This window comes from Ruditapes philippinarum, unplaced genomic scaffold, assembly GCF_026571515.1.
Source record: "Ruditapes philippinarum isolate M1 unplaced genomic scaffold, ASM2657151v2 ctg1955_1_1_1_1, whole genome shotgun sequence".
Classification (NCBI taxonomy): Eukaryota; Metazoa; Mollusca; class Bivalvia; order Venerida; family Veneridae; genus Ruditapes; species Ruditapes philippinarum.
The window spans coordinates 1-18,821 of NW_026863477.1; the positions used below are offsets into that span (position 1 = coordinate 1).

Below are 18,821 nucleotides of genomic sequence, written 5' to 3' on the forward strand. Positions count from 1 at the left end.
CTAAAAAATACTTTTACATTTGCCATGTAATTTTTTTTTAGGGCAGGGTTAAAAGAAGCACAAAAATCAATTTCATTGTCACCCTTGGGTAACCGTGATCTCAGCACTTGTTGATAAGAGTAACAAACCCCTTCAAGAAAAACCACCAGGAAAAGGTATTGGGAAATTTCTATTTTTCCATAATTGTTGGCTCATTATAAAAGTTAACAGGTCTTTCAAGAGAATGGTCTGGGGTCAGATTTAATTTTATGGAAAAGTGTTTTGGCTGGTTAAGTTATTATTTTTGTCGGGCATATACATCATCGCAAAATGAAATTAAAATTAAATATATTCATTAAAAACCCTGGTTACACAAAAGTTTTTGGATATTTATTCTGTTCATGAATGTTTGATTATGATTTGAATTTAAAAATTAAAAGCATGTAGAAAATTTTGGGGTTAGGATTTTTGACTTCAAACCCTTCCCCCCTCACCAATTTTTTAATTGAATTCTACCGGATTTGGATTCTTTCATTTTGAGAAAGCTTCCGCTAGCTTATAAAACGTCATGGTTTTATAAGGTGTGGTTCTGTAAAATAAGCACGGGAAAGACTTAAGGTTTTTTTTCCTCCACCATTAAACTTAAAACTCCCATATGACGTTTAAAAAACTGGGGTTTTGATGAGATAACCCAATCATAAAACAACCAACTTTTCTGATTTATGGTCTCATGGTTAAATGATAAAAAAAACAAATCTTTTTTTTAACAGATTTCTGGGTGGAAATGCCAAGATTTTGTGTTCCCCAAATTTTGCCCTGCAGTTTATAACTTTATGAAACCAGGTACCCCTGGAAAATAACTTTTTTTACAAAAATTTTTCTTCAGAAATTTTAGTTTTAAAAATTAGGCCCCCACAAAAAAGTGAATCCCCTATGAAGTTTTAGTGTACAGTCGGTGCGGGGCCCATTTATATTGGTCGTTGGTCGTACTTTCATTGAATCTTTACTTAGCAATCCCCCTTGAGAGAAAACTTTTTGGTTGTTTCTAGAATTTTTTTTCAGAGAGGTTAATTTTATTGTAAAGTCTACCTCAAAAAAAGGGTTGTAAAAAAGGTTTATTTTTCTCAGTAGGCCTCTCTCAGAGGTTACTCTGTAGTATCTTTAACCACTTGCAAATATTTCTCCTTTGTTGAGTCGAAGATTTTGTGTAATTGAGTGAAAAAATTTCCCTTACCCCGAGTAAGATTTGTGTGTCATTGGTGAAAAAATTTCCCTTTCCCCGAAATTCCTTTTTTTTTTTCCATAAATATTAATGAAATTTTAAAAAATAAAACCTTTCTCTGAGACCCCAAAACTATTTTTTAACATTTCAAAAAATTAAATAACAGGAAAAAGTCCATTATGCAGGAAATGGTTTTATAGGTGGAGGTACTGGGGGGGCACATGAAAATTTTAAATAAGAATTCTTTTTGTAGAATGCAAATAGACCAAGAATATCAAGAAAAAACCCCTAAGATTAAAAAGATCCTAAAGATGCATTAAGAAAATTTCCCAAAAGAAAAAATACCCAGGTAAGTATTTCTATAATTAAAATGCAGTGGAGTGGGGCCCAAGTTTTTTAACACTAGCACCTAAGGATTGCTGACTGCGTGGGTTTAAACCCGATCAGGGGCAGGACATTGTTACTTGAGCTAGAAACTTTTTTACATTCATTGCTTAGTACTGGTTGGTTCTAGAATGGATTTTAAAGTGTTTCAATAAGCTTATAGCTTCCAACACAATCAAACTAAAATAAATTTGTATAAACTAAATACAAACAGTGTCAATAACTTCCATCTAAGTAGAAATTTTAAATTGAGAAAAAAAAATCTAAAAATATATATATTTTAGGGATCAGGAATAGCTCTTTTTACTGAAAGGTACTGTATTTAAAAATAGTAGCTTCAAAGGATATATGAATTTATTACATATTGATAAGTTGTATGTTTTGGATAGTATTGCTAAGAAAGAAAAAAAAAATTTATTTTTAAGACTGAAAGCAAACCTAGCCGGGAAGGGAGGTCCAAAGAAAAAGAAGAGAAGGAAGCATGCTAGAAGGAACGAGAATGGTAAGATATTAACTTCCTCCTTGATATTTTTTGGTTCCCAAAACCTGACAGGCTTTGGATTTTCTGTGGGTTAAATCTTGATGGAATTTGGAATACTTGGGGTTGATCCCGCGGAACTTTGGGAAAATCTTGTGGGTTCGTCTGACAGGGAATTTTGGGTTTTCTCTGTGGGGTTGAATCCTGCAGGAATTTGGGTTATCTTGTGGGTTAATCTTGATGGGGGCTTTTTTTGGGAAAGACAGGAACTTTGGAATATCTCTGTGGGTTTGAAACCTGATGGGACTTTGGATTATCTCTGTGGTTCGAATCCGGCAGGAAAATTTGGATTATCTCTTGGGTTCGAAACTGATGGGGGTTTGGAATTCTCTGTGGGTATAATCCTGACCGGGACTTTGGATTATTCTTGGGTTATGAATCCCCGCAGGAACTTTTGGGTTATTCTGTGGTTTTAAATTTTTTGGGGGCTTTGAATATCTCTGTGGTTTTAATCCTACAGGGATTTGGATTATAGGGGTTTACGACAGGGGAAATTTGGTTTCTCTGTGGATGAATCCCCGCAGGAACTTTGGATTTCTCTGTGGGTTTAAATCTTGATGGGATTGGAAAATTCGTGGGGTTTTGAATCCTGACAGGATTTGGGTTTTTCTCTGTGGGTTCGAATCCCGCAGGGGTTTTGGAAAACTCTGTGGATATGAATCCTGCAGGGAAATTTGGATTTCTCTGTGGGGGCAAATCCTGAAAAAGGATTATCTCTGTGGGTTGATTGACGGAAATTTTGGGTTTTCTCTTGGGGGATGAAATTTAAGGAATTTGGGTTATCTCTGTGGGTTCAAAACCTGACAGGGGGACTTTGGGGTTCCCAACTGCAGGACTTTGGATTATCCCGGGGGTTGACGGGACTTTGGAAAATTCTTTTTGGGGTTTAATCCTGAAGGAATTTGGATTATCTTGGGGTTAACCTGACAGGTTTGGATTTCTCTGTGGTTCGAATCTTTTATGGGAAAATTTGAAATCTCTGTGGGTTGAATCCTGACAGGGACTTTGGGAAAAATTTTGTGGGTTTAAACCTGGGCAAATTTGGTTTTCCCCTGTGGGTTGAATCCGGGAAAGGGGGTTTGGGAATATTTTGTGGGGTTTAATCCCGAAAGGGGGCTTTGGAATTTCTCTGTGGGTATGAATTTCCCGACAGGGGTTTTTTAATTTTCTCTGTGGGTTAAAACCTTTAAAGGGGTTTTTTGGGTTTCCCCTTGGGTTTGAATCCTGAAGGGAATTTGGGTTTTTCTTGTGGGTTCGAATCCCGACAGGGACTTTGGGGTTTTCTCTGTGGGTTTTGAAAACGTTTAATGGAACTTTTGGGTTACTCTGTGGGTTTTAAAACCTTTAAGGGAATTTTTGGGGGTATTCGTGGGTATGAAACCTGACAGGGAATTTGGGTTTAAACTCTTTGGGTTTTTAACCTTTAAGGGGAATTTGGAAATTTCTCTGTGGGTTGTCCCGACGGAAATTTGGATTATCTTTTGTGGGTTTTAAATTTGAAGGGGGGCTTTGGAATTTTCTCTGGGGGGTTCGGAATTCCCGACAGGGAAATTTGGAATTTTCTTTGTGGGTTTTGAATCCTGCAGGGAACTTTGGGGAATTTTCTTTTGTGGGTTTTGAAATTTTCCCGACAGGAACTTTGGTTATTTTTTGGGTTGAAACCTTTACAGGGGGTTTTTGGAATTTATTCCCGTGGGGTTAAATCCTGACAGGGAATTTTGGGTTTTCTTTTGTGGGTTCGGAAACCTGACAGGGATTTTTTGGGAAAATTTTTGTGGGTATGAAACCCGACAGGGAAATTTGGGAATATCTTGTGGGGATGAATCCTGAAAAGGGAATTTGGAAAATCTTTGTGGGTATGAAAACCTGCAGGGGGGTTTTTTGGGTTTCTTTGTGGGTTTGAATTTTGACAGGGGGCTTTGGGTTTTCTCCCGTGGTTTTTGAATCCCGACAGGGAATTGGAAAATTTTTCCCGTGGGGTTTTAAATTTGTGGGGAAATTTTGGGAATTTTTTTTGTGGGTTAATCCGGAAAAGGAAATTTTGGGTTTCTTGTTGGGTTTTTAATCTTGAAGGGGGCTTTTTGGAAAAATTTTTCTGTGGGGTTGAATTTTCCCACAGGAAATTTGGATTAATTTTCTTTTGGGTTAAATCCCGGGCAAAGGGGGCCTTTTGGGGTTATTCTGTGGGTTGAATCCGACAGGAACTTTGGTTTTCTTGTGGGGGTTGAATTTCCCGACAGGGAATTTGGAAAAATCTCTGGGGTTGAATCCCCACAGGAAATTTGGTTATTTTGTGGGGGTTAAGGGCCTGACAGGGGGGTTTTATCTTGTGGGGTTTTAATCCTAAAAAGGACTTTTGGGTTTTCTCTGTGGGGTTAAAACCCGACAAACCCTTTGGGGTTTTTTGTGGGTCAATCCTTTTACAGGGAAATTTTTTTTATCTCTGGGGTTTGAATCCCGAAGGGGGCTTTTGGTTAAACTTTTGTGGGTTTTAAACCCGAAGGGGGTTTGGGTTTTTTCTCTGTGGGTTTAAATCTTGGGTGGGAACTTTGGAAAATTTTTCTGTGGGTTTGAATTTTGGGCAGGAACTTTGGTTATTCTGTTTGGGTTGAAACCCGAAAAGGGGGCTTTTTGGATTATCTCTGTGGGGTTTTGGAAAACCTGAAAGGGGCCTTTTTAAATTTCTTTGGGGTTTTTAAATTTTAATGGGTTTGGAAATTTTTTGTGGGGTTTTAATTTCCCGACCCGGAACTTTGGGTTATCCTTTTGGGTTTGAATCCTTTAAGGGAAATTTTGGAAAATTCTGGGGGGTTTGAAACCCCGGGGGGAAATTTTGGGTTATCTTTTGTGGGTTCGAAAACCTGACAGGGATTTGGGTTTTCTTGTGGGTTCAAAACCCGAAAAAGGGAATTTTGGGTTTCTCTTGGGTTCCTCCTTGGGCAGGGAAATTTTTTGGGTTTTTTCTGGGGGGGGAACCTACCGGAACTTTGGTTTTTTTCTTGGGGCCGAATTTTTGAAGGGACTTTGGTTTTTTTCTTGTGGGTTCCAATTGACCTTTTTACTTGTGTGGTTCGAAAAAACCCCAAACGAAATCCCCCTGGGGGGGTTGAATATGACGGAAATTTTATTAAATTTCTGTTGGTATGAATAACAAAAAAGGAAATTTTTTAATTTTTTTTTGGGTTTTTTCCGGGGGCCGTTTATTTTTGGGTTTAAAAAAATTTAAAAAAGGAACCCCCGGTAAATTTGAGGTTTGAACCAAGGGACCTTTTTTCCAATAAATTTTGGGTTAAAGAAAAAAGGGGCAGCCTTTGGAAAAATTTTTTGGGGTTTGAAAATTTCCCGAAAAAAATGGAAATTTTGGTGGGTTTTTTTTAAAATTTTGGGGATTTTTGGGTTTCCTTTGTTGTTCGAAAAACCCTTTTTAAAGAACTGTTAATTTAACTTTGGGGGTTAATTTTAAAAAAAGGGGGTTTGGATTAAAACCGTTTTTGGGTTTCAAATTTTTTTGGACAAAGGGGGGTTTGGATTTAAAATTTTTTTTTGTTTTTACAGGGGGGGTTTGGATTTTTTTTGGGTTTTTTATTTAAGGGGGTTTGGATTAAAAATTTTTGGGTTTGGGGGGAAATTAACAGGGATTTGAAATTTTTTGTTTTTTTAATTAAAAAGGGGGTTTGGATTTTTTTTTGTTTTTGGGTTTTTTAACCTTTGGGGAAAATTGGTTTTTTTTGAGGTTCGAACAGGGGGGAAATTTATTATTCTTGGGGTTCGAATTGAAAGGGGTTTGGGGATATCTTCTGGGGTTCGAACTGGAAAAAAAGGGGGTTCATCAGGTCCGTTTTGCCGAATAAATTGAAGGCACTTCACGTTTTTCCACCAGAAAAAACTGGAATGTTGCCATATGACCTATACTGATGTCAGTGTGTCTGACATAAAACCAAATCAAACAAATCCTCCTGGAGTCAGAAGTGATAAGCCTGCTATTGTGGGTGTACAGTACCTTGCACTTCCCAGTTCCGTCGATGAACAGACTCAATCAAAACAAGCTTGCAATATTTTTCAATTTTGTCATTTAGGGTGTTCTTTAGGGAGTCCGTTTTTCTCCACTTGTTTGGTCACAAGTATAAAGCCAGGCCAACCTGCTCATCTGTGCAGTCCAACCAGGCTCTATAAGTTTGTTTTTTCTCTTTTTTTACCTAAAATTGATAATGGAAAGCTCAAATAATGAAAACTGGACAAGTCCATGTAAGAAATTCAGGTTAAAGAAGATTCCTTCAACTGTTAAAAAAACGATATTTTGAAAGCTGTTTCTTTTTAAGATATTTGGTCTTATTTCTTTTCACTGTCTGTTGACTGATCAAAAATGATTTAAATGCTTATTGAAAGAGACAGGGTCAGATGTAAATTGTAAGCAATTGTGTCTTTTATATTTCAAGCAAATGCGTCGTGATTAATCACTGATTTGATTATCAAATTTTCTATTTGGTATCAACAGGGGAGATAATCAATGATTTAGAATTTTGTTTTTGGTTTCAACAGGGGAGATAATCAATGATTTTATAAATTTTGTTTTGGTATTAATAGGGGAGATAATCAGTGATTATGAATTTTGTTTTGGTATTAATAGGGGAGATAATCAGTGATTTATGAATTTTGTTTTGGTATTAATAGGGGAGATAATCAGTGATTTATGAATTTTGTTTTTGGTTTTAACAGGGGGATAATAAATGATTTATAAATTTTGTTTTTGGTTCAAACAGGGGAGATAATCAGTGATTCTGAAGGTGATGATGACGAAGATGAAGAAGAGGAAAGTAATGAAGCAGACGCTGAAGCATACATGCAGGAACAACAAGCCAAACTAGAACAAGAGAAAGAGGCTATCTTAAATAACAAAAGCATGATTCAAACAGTAAGTGAATTCATCTACATAGCTTCTAGAATGATGGTGGTCTTGCACAGGTATCCACCAATGCGCCTAAAAATAATGCATGGTAGAGTTACCGGTGTATTCCTCTTACTAGTAAAAGCTGAGAAGTTTATTTATGATCTTAAAGGCCCATAATGCCTCAGAAATGCTTCTCAAAAATCTTTAATTTTTGGTATCTTGTTAATTAAAGACACACAAGTGATAAAGAAGTTTATTAAAAAAAGTTTTTTATTTTATATTGTATTGATTAAGGTTTTTATTCTGTTCACAGGAAAAAGACAGAATCTTGAATGAGATACAAGAGAAAGAGGGAAGGATGAAAAAAGAGAAAGAGAATAGGGACCAGTTAGAGTCTAAGATTAAGGTGAGTGTTAAAATATCATGTAGTATTAATCAGACATTTAACACTCTGTAGAATCAAAAAATAGATTGTAAATGGTTGTACTTTAACCGTGTTCTTAAGAGTCTAAGATTTAAGGTAACTAATAAATATCATGTAAGTTTCGTCAGACATTTAACACTGTGGATTAAAAAAAAAGATTATAAAAGGTTGTAGAAACTGGAACTGAAGGTGATCAGCATTTGCTTGCCAGTATAGTGCCATACAAGCCTGCACTTTCCTGCAGCCTGACCAGACTCCATACTGTTGGCTAGACTTACTAGCTTTAAATTTTCATCTTGATATCCCCTAAGATGATGAAGGAAAGTCCCAAGCTTATTCAATAAGCTTATAGCTTCCAAAACAATCAAACAAAAAATAAATTTGTATAAACTAAACAATTTTGGTTATCAATTGTTTGTCAATCACAATTTTTTAAAGTATAATACTAATTTAGCTCAATTTGACAACAACAAAGATGAGAATACTGTGAGTGTGTATTTGAGTTTATTTATACCCTCCAGCGGTTGCACATAAGGGCGAGTCCACCAGGAGAGTATTAGTCATTTTATTTTTTGGAGGATAGTGCAAGATACTGATAAAGAAGGATGCCTGAATTCCAGAAGCTTCTCCTGGTTCTTTAACTTGGCAAGTGTTGAAGCACTTATTCAAGGGATTTAAAGTCTGATTGGAAAGACTGATAAGTATTTTTAATTGGCCTGCCTAGAAATCAAACCCACAATGTTGAGATTATGAGTCTGGTGCTCTAACAGATTGAGCTATACAGTCTGGCTTTTCAGAATATTGCCAATATTTAATCATCATTTTATATTGACAGGCTATGGAGAGTAAGTTATTGATGGGTAACATAGTGGATCATACTAACAAACAACAGAAGGCGCTAGAACAGAGAAGAAAGGAGATTGCCCAACAAATGGTTCGTATTATAACATACACTTTATAAATTGTCATTTAATTGTATAAAGCTATTTATCACACAAGCCACAGTGAAGGTGTTTAATAAAAATGATATTATGTTAGTGTAGTAACATTTATGTTTGCATTACATGTATATGCAAACATAGCATTAAAGTGTAATGTACTAATGTAAGTGTTATTATATAGACGCATCAATGAAATTTAATGAAAAATGACACTTCAAGCCTGAAAACGGTTCTATTTTTTGATAAATAATGTAAAGAATATTGTTTTTGGGTAGATTCAATACTAAATTTATTGAACTTGTTGAATAAGAAGCCAGATTTTATTTGCTTCGTTCAATAAATTTAGCCTTAAGGTCATTCTGGTACAGTTCAGAGACACTGAATTGATAAGTTAATGAATAAATGATAAGACATAGATGGAATAAGTGATTTTGATAAAAGTGGCATCAATTGTAAATTCTAGTTCTTGTTTTATAAAATATTGAAATTTTGCATTGCTCACATTGGTAGATTCTGTTTCAGGTGGGATGGGGGGAGGGGGTGGTAGATTACTGTTTTCTGTTTACTTATACAGTAATTGTTGATATTTATTATAGCAAGTAGAGAGGGATATACAGAGAAAGTTGGAGGAGAAAGAGGAATCTGCTGTAGAATTACAGGAAACATACGTGTCTCTACAACAAGAAGTGGAGGTGAAAACAAAAAAACTGAAGAAGGTAAGAAAATGTGTAACATGATTGTGTATCTACCTCACCTACTAGAATGTGTAACTTACTAGTATATACAAACTTTACTTACTAGAACATGCAACACAGGAATATGTACAATCCTCACTTACTAGAATGTGTAACATGTGTAACATAAAAGTGTACCTCAATTACTTGATTGTGTAACACAAGAGAACATACAAAACTCACTAGAATGTGTAACTGTAAGACAATAGTGAATACAAACCTCATTTACGAGAATGTGTATCACAAGAGTGTAGCTCAATTATTGGAATGTGCTACTCATGAGTGCACACCTACCTCACATACCCAAATATGTTACAATAAAGTGGGCACCTATCTCACTTAACAGAATATGTTACACAAGAGTGGCCACCTGCCTCACTTACTAAAATGTGTTACAGTACAGTGGGCACCTATCTCACTTAACAGAACATGTTACACAAGAGTGGCAACCTGCCTCACTTACTAAAATGTGTTACAATAGAATGCACACCTACCACACTTAGTAAAATGTGTTACACTAAAGTGGGCACCTACCTGAGCTTTGTGTTGCAAATTTGTAATATATGTAAGAAATGGTTATTTGATGAAAATCTTAAATTTTGTTAAAGCTTACTATAAAACATCTAACTCACTTTAACAATGTTGTCAGGTAAATAGGTTTAGTGCCGATATTTGGTTACAATAAATGATTTGTTCTAAAGTTATTTCCAATTATGTATATCTTTTATAATTTGGGTTGTTTGTATAATTCATAACTCATCTGTTGATATAGAATTTTTTTGTACTGTGCTAAAATTTATCTGTTTTGAAACTAAGTGTAATTTGCTATGAATTGATGTTTACAGTTGTTTGCAAAGTTACAAGCTACGAAGCAAGAAATCCAGGATCTTCAGGAAGAACATGTTAAAGAACGCCAGGAGCTAGAACAGACCCAGAATGAACTTACACGAGAACTAAAGCTCAAGTAAGCATAAATACGAGCCTAGGTTACTGAACCGGTCAGGTCGCTGATTTTTTAATAATTTTCTGATTACCTCCCTTGGCTTTGAACTTTGAGTGGAATTTTTGTTACTTTCATTTGAATGCAAAAGATTCTGCTGAGGTGCCTGCTTATGCATAAAAATAAAACAGTGAAAGCTGGAAAGTAGCTATTAATTGACTTTTACAAAGATCTCAGCTGGAAAAAGATAAAATAAATATAAAGAAGAATACTACATTAGATTTATGTGAATCCATAGACCACCATTTATTTCACAGTCACTTGTATATACATGTATTAGGTACACCATTTATTTCTCTATATTATTCATTTTATAAAATATTTTCAGAATGTTGATCATCGACAATTTCATTCCATCGGAGGAAAAAACCAAACTTCAGAATCGTGCCATGTATGATGAGGATGAAGATACATGGACTTTAAAACCACTTGCAAATAAAAAGTTAGTATTGTACATATGTAATAAAGTTTTCATATTTGGAAATTCTCTTTTAAATGTTTTTTTTTTTTTTTTGTGGGTGGGGGGGGGGGGGGGGTGGGTGAGTTTGTGTTTTATGACCCACCAATACAGTAGTGGTCATATGGTGACTCCACAGCTTTACTGGTGGAGGAAGACCTCAGGTGCCCCTTTGTATATTATTTCAGGCACAAATAGGCACCTGAGTAGAACCAGGCAACAATGTCTGTAAACTAACTTTTTTTTTGATAAGCAATGTCCAGTGAAATGTATGTCAAAGGCCAAGATACTGATAAAATAAACCTTAGTATCTGAAGAATCAGATGTTTGTCATAAAGATTATGTTAACATTTACCCTGCTGGGACCAAATGGTATTGTAAGGGACTGTGAATGTTTATCAACTAAATTACTTTTAGGACCTTGTAATGGATATATCAGTTTAAAACAAATAATGTTTTATGACAATATGAACATTAAACTAGCATAATTTATTGACAAATGAGGTAATACTTTTCAGTCAATGCTTAAAACTTACCTGCCAGGATTCCTGAACTTGCCTGAGCCATTCATATTTGCTGATTTTATTTGTTTAGATAATTTCCTGATAAATGAAGGATTTAAGACCATGATGTAGGACATTCTGAGGCTCTAGGACTATATAAGGCACTTTAAGGAGGTTTATACTTCAAGAAATGATTTATTTACTTACTTTGTTTATCCTGGCATCAAAATGGCCAACAAGAGTTGTCTACCTTGATTCAAAACTTTAAATGCGTTTATTTTCATAAACATATACAAATACTTATCATTTTACATGTAAGAGCATAGAATGTAATCCTTATTTACCTAAGACATAAGTTACTTTCCAAATAGTTAGCTGGAATTGCTGTATTTCATAATAATCTTGATGACCAGTATGACCTCTAAGTTTGTCAGGAGGGAAAATTCAAATTCCTGACACTTGGAATCTTTTTGTATCAATTGTTCAGTTTTCTAAGCTATAACCATGATTGTTTTTGGTCCAGATATTAAGTGCATCAAGTTAAGCATGTAATTCAAGTGTATATTGCATATTTTGTTATTAGTTAACTTTGTTAATTTACATTTTCTAAATTATTCCTGTCAATATGGCTGCCATTTTAAGAAATTCCTGTCTTTCCTGCCAGACTGCCAGGGTAAATGGAATGTTATGATTGGTCAATTGTGACAGTCCTGGCTATTTCAGAGTCTATATAAGTAGCCATGACAGGCTGTGTTCAGTTTGCATTTTGGCTTTAAATCCTGACAGTCGCGAAAACTAGTGACAAGAGCATTTTGTAATATTTTCATGGAAACTTTTATTGTTGAATCTAGCAAATTTAGTGCTCTTCAGAGTTGAATAAAGAAATTGTAGAATAAACCTTTTATCAATAAAAGTTGTTATTTGAACAGTTTTTGACTTAGCTTACAGTATTAACCTTTGCCACCAATACTGGGCCAGGCTTTACCCTATTGGCTGACTGACTTTACATTATCATCTTGATATCCCCAGAATAGATAATAGACGGTTTCAACATAAAGCTGGACATGCTAATTTTAGAAATGCAGCAGGTTGATGGCTGAATTATAGAACATAGCATTCATTGTCAGAAAAAAACAGCTAAACTTATGCAAGCACATATATTTTAATGATTAAAGGGACTCCACTGAGGATTTTTGTTGTTGTTAACATGATGGGACTTGAAAATGTTTTTTTAAGATTAATGTGTCAATTGAACTAGGTCTACACAAATAACTTGGCATGTTACTGGATGTTTGGCTGTTCTGTTTTTCTGGAATACTTATTCAAATTTGTGAGAGAAAAAAATGACCAAAATTGAAAAGCGTTGCAACACTCGTTGGAGTTCCTTTAAATTGGTGGGAACACTGAATTTTATGCCCCCACAAAGTGGGAGCATATATCGTTGCACTTGTCCGTCCGTCTGTCCGTCCCCAAATCTTGTGAACGCAACTCCTCTTAAACCGGATGGCAGATTTTGCTTAAACTTCCAGGGATAAACAACCTTAATGTGTAGATGGTAGCAAAGGAAGGAATTTTCGCTGCAACCAAATTTAACAGAATTATGGCATTTGTTGATTTTTTTCACTATATACTATGTAGAAATTTTGTGAACGCAAGTCCTCAGAAACCGGATGGCAGATTTTGCTTAAACTTCCAGGGATCAACAACCTTAATGTGTAGATAGAAGTAAAGGAAGGAATTTTTACTGCGACCAAATTTAATAGAATTATGGCCCTTTGTTGATTTTTTCACTATATACCATATAGAAATTTTGTGAACGCAACTCCTCTTAAACTGGATGGCAGATTTTGCTTAAACTTCCAGGGATGAACAACCTTAATGTGTAGATGAAAGTTAAGGAAGGAATTTTTGCTGCAACCAAATTTAACAGAATTATGGCCCTTTGTTTTTTCACTATATACCATATATATGTTGTCAGTGGGGCATCCGTGTCCTTAGGACACAGTTCTAGTTTTTATCAAGGGTTGAAATTGTGTCCTTTATTTGAAGATGATTGGTTAATATTTCTATTGATTAGGAGTTAATATAAAATTATTTATCAATTATGATAATTTTTTCTAGGAAGAAGCAATATATAGGCAATGGAAAAAGGGATTTTGAGTTTGTAAAGTAAAAACAATATTAATATATTGTTTAAAGAATATAAAAGCACATTAGAATTAGTTATTATGACATAAATGCACCCCGTTATTTAACTGAACTGTTTAAATACATTATATTGTTGATGAATGAAATTCAGCAAAGTGAAAAAATACATATTTATTAAAGGGACACATTTCCAAAGACTGAACTTAAAATTTAATTTCTTAGATTTATTATTTCTAATTAATTCAATTGCTTGATACTGTAATTTGTTGGTGCTCTAAATATATGGGCATGAGGTTTATGGATTCATACAGGTAAACTATTCCTTGAAAGTATGAATCCTAAGATTTGCAGATAATTACTTGTATGAATCCTAAGATTGATGGATTCTTAGATTTATGAATCCTAAAATTTATGGATTCTTACAAGTATGAATTCTAAGATTTATGAATAATTACATATGATTATGAGTCATAAGATATATAAATTCTTGCATTTATGAATCCTTAGATTTATGGATTCTTACATATATTTATCATATAATTTATGGATCCTTACTATATATATTCAACTACTAATATGAATCCTGAAATTTATGACTCCTTGTATATATAAATCTTAAGATTGATAGATCCTTGCAGATATATATTCTAAAATTTATGAATTCTGGCAATAATTGGTTAACTCTTATTTAAATTTGTAGAAGTTAACGTTTTACTGCCCTAAGGTGACAATTATATGAATCTTATTATTTAAGGTCCTGTGAATTTCAAATAAAGTTGGTTTATATAACTTAAATGACTGGCTAAAAATCTTGCACAGAAATTATAGCTTGATAATTATATATGGTTAGCATGGAATATACATGTAGCACTGTTTTAATGATAACTAGTTTAGAAAAGTTTTCTCTAATAAACTGGAAAATAGTTTAGTTTTAACAATTATTTACAAATAAGTTTTTTTACATTTTTACTACTATTATACATTTTGTATGTGTACTTAAAAGAAAGAGCAAATTTCGGGTTTGCAAAAATCTGTAAAGAATGCAGTAAAAGCATAACTGGTCAACACTATTTAGGTCACTAAAGACACTCATTGTGTTAAATAAAACATTTAAGTTATGCTGTGATGCGTTGTTGTCCTTTTGAAGCCTCCATCTGAGTTTATTAATATCTGAATTTGCAAGCATGTATCAATGATATAAAGTTTTTTTTTTTCAAACTTGGCTTACTGAAATAGGAAAAATTGGTTCTTAACAAGACTTGTAATTTCTTACTTGTCATCCAAAGTTTGTACATTCATTTTAGTCAGTTAAGATGATTGGTTCAATATGAATGTTTGATGTGATTATTTTATAGCTCACAAACCATGGCTAAGAGGCCCAAATCAGCTTGTGGTAATAGAAGACCTGTGTCAGAGTATGCCAAGATGGCAGCTGCCATGGGAGGAAATCCAAGATTTAAGGTAAAGTATTTTACATGTAGTGCAAGATGGGATAACATTTGATAACAGTGTCCATCTGTATATGTGTGCAGTATTAACATACTCTTTTCTGTTGGCTGTATAAGCATGGTATTAAATGGTATTAAAACACCTTTTCTTGTAACAATTTTACAGTTCTAAGATTGGACGAGGAATATTATGCATGAATTGATGGAAAATGAAAAATAATTCTTTGCTTGGCAGTCATAAAAATGTCATTAACCATTTACATAACAGTAGGATGACTGTATCAAATTGATGATACATGTTCTACAGCATTTCTTAGCTTGACTATTTGTAGAATAAGGTTAGATATTGTACTTATGTTGGTATAACACTTTGGTTAAGTTTTTGCATGCAAGTTGGTATCTCCAAACCTACTGAAGGGAATGGATTGAACTTCACACACTTATTTCAGAGCAAAACTATTGCAGGCTCATTACTTGGATTTTGATGGATTTGTGGTCCTTTAAGAACTTAGCCAATTATACATTATCAAGGCTGAGAATGATACACTGAGAATGGTCGATCACACAGTCCTAGTGACAGCTCTTGTTTGGAAGTATCATGATTCTAATCAAGGTTGAAAGTGCCTGAAATGATTTATATATGGGCAACTCAGGAAATTTGTTTTTGGGGAAGGGGGGTTTGTATTTGCACTGATTATATTTTGTTTGATGTATTGTTGATTTGTGTTAGATAAACAAAGCTGAGTGAAATATAAATTATTGGTTTGTAGGGAGAGAATATTTTGATGGTAGAACTGGATATGCCAAATCGAACAACGCGAGACTATGATGGTCCCCAGGTGGCGCCACGAATACAGGCTGCGCTGGACGCTGCTCTTCAAGATGAGGCTGATATTGACCTAGATGGAAGGTGATGACTAAATATTGTTTTAACTGTAGACACATTTTTAAAGATCTCATTATGTACCTATATTTCACATTTATTTAAGAGATGCTTTTAGAAGCAGGATTATCTGGTACAGATCCCAGTTTGGTACAGAACCCAGTCTGGTACAGACCCGAGTCTGGTACAGAATCCAGTCTGGTACAGAACTCAGTCTGGTACAAAATTCAGTATGGTACAGACCCCAGTCTGGTACAGAACCCAGTCTGGTACAGACCCCAGTCTGGTACAGAATCCAGTCTGGTACAGAACCCAGTCTGGTACAGAACCCAGTTTGGTACAGAATCCAGTCTGGGATCCAGTCTGGTACAGAACCCAGTCTGGTACAGAACCCAGTCTGGTACAGAATCCAGTCTGGTACAGAATCCAGTCTGGTACAGAATCCAGACTATTTTTGTTAAAATCAACTTACTAATGCTTTTGAAATACTGATTTGAGGGCAACTTACATTTACATATTAAATGTTAATCAGGAAGAAAATACAGTACAACTTGGCAGAGTCACACCCTTTGGGAGGCAAAGTTATTGGTTGTTGTTAAGGGTTTTTGCTCTAATGAGGATAAATATATTGTGAAGTCATATTTTTTGAAAATTGATATTGTTGCTTTAAAGAGGTTATGGCCCAACAGAGGGCTGCTTTGTTGAAGTTGTTCTGTACATTAAACTTAAGATGAAGAAACTTATATATTAAGTGTCAGTGTTTTAAATGAATTTGTATTTTTTTATTTTAGTCCCGCGATTTTCAGCAGCAGTAAGTCAAAAAGAGACAAAGCAAGTAAATCTCGACCTAAATCTGCAATGAAAAATAACGTGGATTCATCACAGGTCTTCCCTAAAGCTAGAGGTCTTGTGAAACAGTAAGAACATGTGATACTGTCCTGAAGTGGGAAGGAAACTGTTGTGAAAACAAAAAATGACAATTTGTGTTAAGATAGCAATGAAATGTTTAAAAAATGCAGTGAAATAATTTTGATATTTGGTAATAAAGAATAAGAGTGTAGGCATAGTTAAATATAAGTTATACTAAAGAATGTAACAATTTATTTAAAGAGAACAATTTTGTTAAAGAGAGATTAATAGGAAATGAAACTGAGTGAATTGACTGCACAGCAAATTTAGATTTTTGATTGAATTTGTTGTTCATATCTGCTGATTATAATACTGTAACCATCATCTCATCTTTTTAAAACACAAATGCTGAACAAAAAATAAATGGAAAAAAATAACCAGTCTTCAAACTCTTAAATTTGATTGGTTGATTTTAGATGTTCAATTTAAAGTGACCAATGACAGAGTGCTATCTGCAGAATGGTATACTCCTGTCTTTTATTTAATTTTTTACTTAGATCTGAACAAGGAGGCATTATGAATACCTGGTACCCATAGAGTATTTTTTGTAATTTTGATTTTTTTTTTTGTGATCAGGAAGAAGTATTGGACTCCAAATTATTATTCACAAAGAAGAAATGAAATAACAGTTACAAACCAAAACAAAGTGGGAACTTAAAAAAAAAAAAAACTTTTTTTATTTGACATAGTCAATTTTTTATTCAGTTTTGTTATTTTATTATCAATTCAAATTCAGATATCAATATCTTTAAGTTATTAAAAAAAAATGTTTAGCAAATTTTAAGAACTGGGAATAATATTTTAGAATACATGATCGGACAAAATATTTATTATGAAATGCTGCAGATCTGACTTTTATGATTTACAATGAAGAAAATTGATAATTAGAGAGAAGATGTCTTGTAGATTAACAATGGTTGTGCCAATTAAAAAATCAATGATATTGTAAATTCTTAATATTCACTCTCATGTTAATATTCCTTTGTCATGTACAGATAACTGTTTTCATGGAAAGTAAAAATGGTAAGGGTACTTGGTTACTAAACCTCTGTAATGCTTATTTTGCTGTTTTTAAAAAGAGACTGCACTGCGTTCATATATTCAGTTTGAAAACAGTGCTGTCAAACCAATAGTTTAAATGACATGTCTCTTGGTTGTAGATCTGAATTTTATATATGTTGCTGAAAGATCTTAACTTTGGATAAGGGGTATTTATAAATTCCTGAGTGTACACGAAGTGAAGTTTTAGAAAAAAAAATTCTAGGGTGCAAAGGATGTCAGAGATGTGTCTGTAGTTAAGACTGTGGTCTCTCTCACAGCTGTTAGTTTGAACCACTAGCTATAGCATCTTTGGATTCTACATTTGAGAAAGCTATCATGCTAGGTTACTGAACTTTAGTGGTCCTACTCAGGTGCCCCTTTTTGCCTGAAACAATAAACAGAGGGGCACCTTAGGTCATCTTATATCAGTAAAACTGGAAGGTTGCCATATGGCCTATACTGTGTTGATGACCTATACTGTGTTGGTACAAGAATAAACCCAACCAACATGAAAACAACAAAGGATGTCAGACGTTAGATTTGACAATGCAAATATCAATTTTTTTTCTCAACTCGTAGACTAAAAATTAATAAATATATACTCAAGATTGTGTTGTGACACATAAAATTGACTTGTGAAATGGAAATTGTTTACATTTAGTGCTGTCAAATCATTTACCTATACTTGACTGTGATATTTATATATGGATTTATTAACATGACATTTATAGTGTACATATTCTTATCATATCAATATTTATTTACTTAAATTTGTCACAATTTTTTGTTGTTCTAGGTTATACCTTATGTATTGTAAAGTGATTTTCATTCAATTCAATGATGAAAAAATAAAGTCATATTTTCTTGTTACTTAATTTTTGGATTTTTTTAAATGTAGATTAGTATTTGTTAATTTGTATGTTTTCTTCATGCCTTATCACTTAAATTGCGTAAATTCACTGTATTTATGTTTAGAAATTGAAAATAATATTTGATTGGCTGTTTTGGCCAAGTGGTATAAGTGACCTGTGTTTTCATCACTTGGCATATTATTGTTGATACCTGACAGGGACTTGCTGAATTTCTTTACATGGATTTGTCCAGGTTACAGTATTGATACTACATATGATTAATTTTAGGGACATCAAGATAAAAATTTTAAGGTAGTTAGATTTTTTTGTATATGATAATTGATTTGTGGTAAAGTCATGTTTAGATTTTAGAGTGTTCATTTGCATTGTCATTTTTTTCTAGTCTTGTTTCTTTATATTTATCACTTAGGTTTTTAGAATACGGCTTTTTTGTTTTGATTCATATTTAAG

The 18,821-nt window shown here is 33.9% G+C and overlaps 1 protein-coding gene across 1 annotated transcript; it reads left to right on the forward strand.

Annotated features, from left to right (window-relative positions):
- Positions 1–2,010: 2,010 nt before the first annotated feature.
- On the forward strand, positions 2,011–18,455 carry LOC132722171 (kinesin-II 95 kDa subunit-like; the record flags this gene model as incomplete). The annotated part of the gene is made up of 10 exons (XM_060706612.1): positions 2,011–2,087; positions 6,884–7,035; positions 7,325–7,417; positions 8,271–8,369; positions 8,973–9,092; positions 9,956–10,074; positions 10,439–10,552; positions 14,574–14,679; positions 15,437–15,576; positions 16,341–18,455. Coding segments are annotated over 10 exons (1,150 nt in total), but the record flags the coding sequence as incomplete, so codon positions are not given.
- Positions 18,456–18,821: the final 366 nt, after the last annotated feature.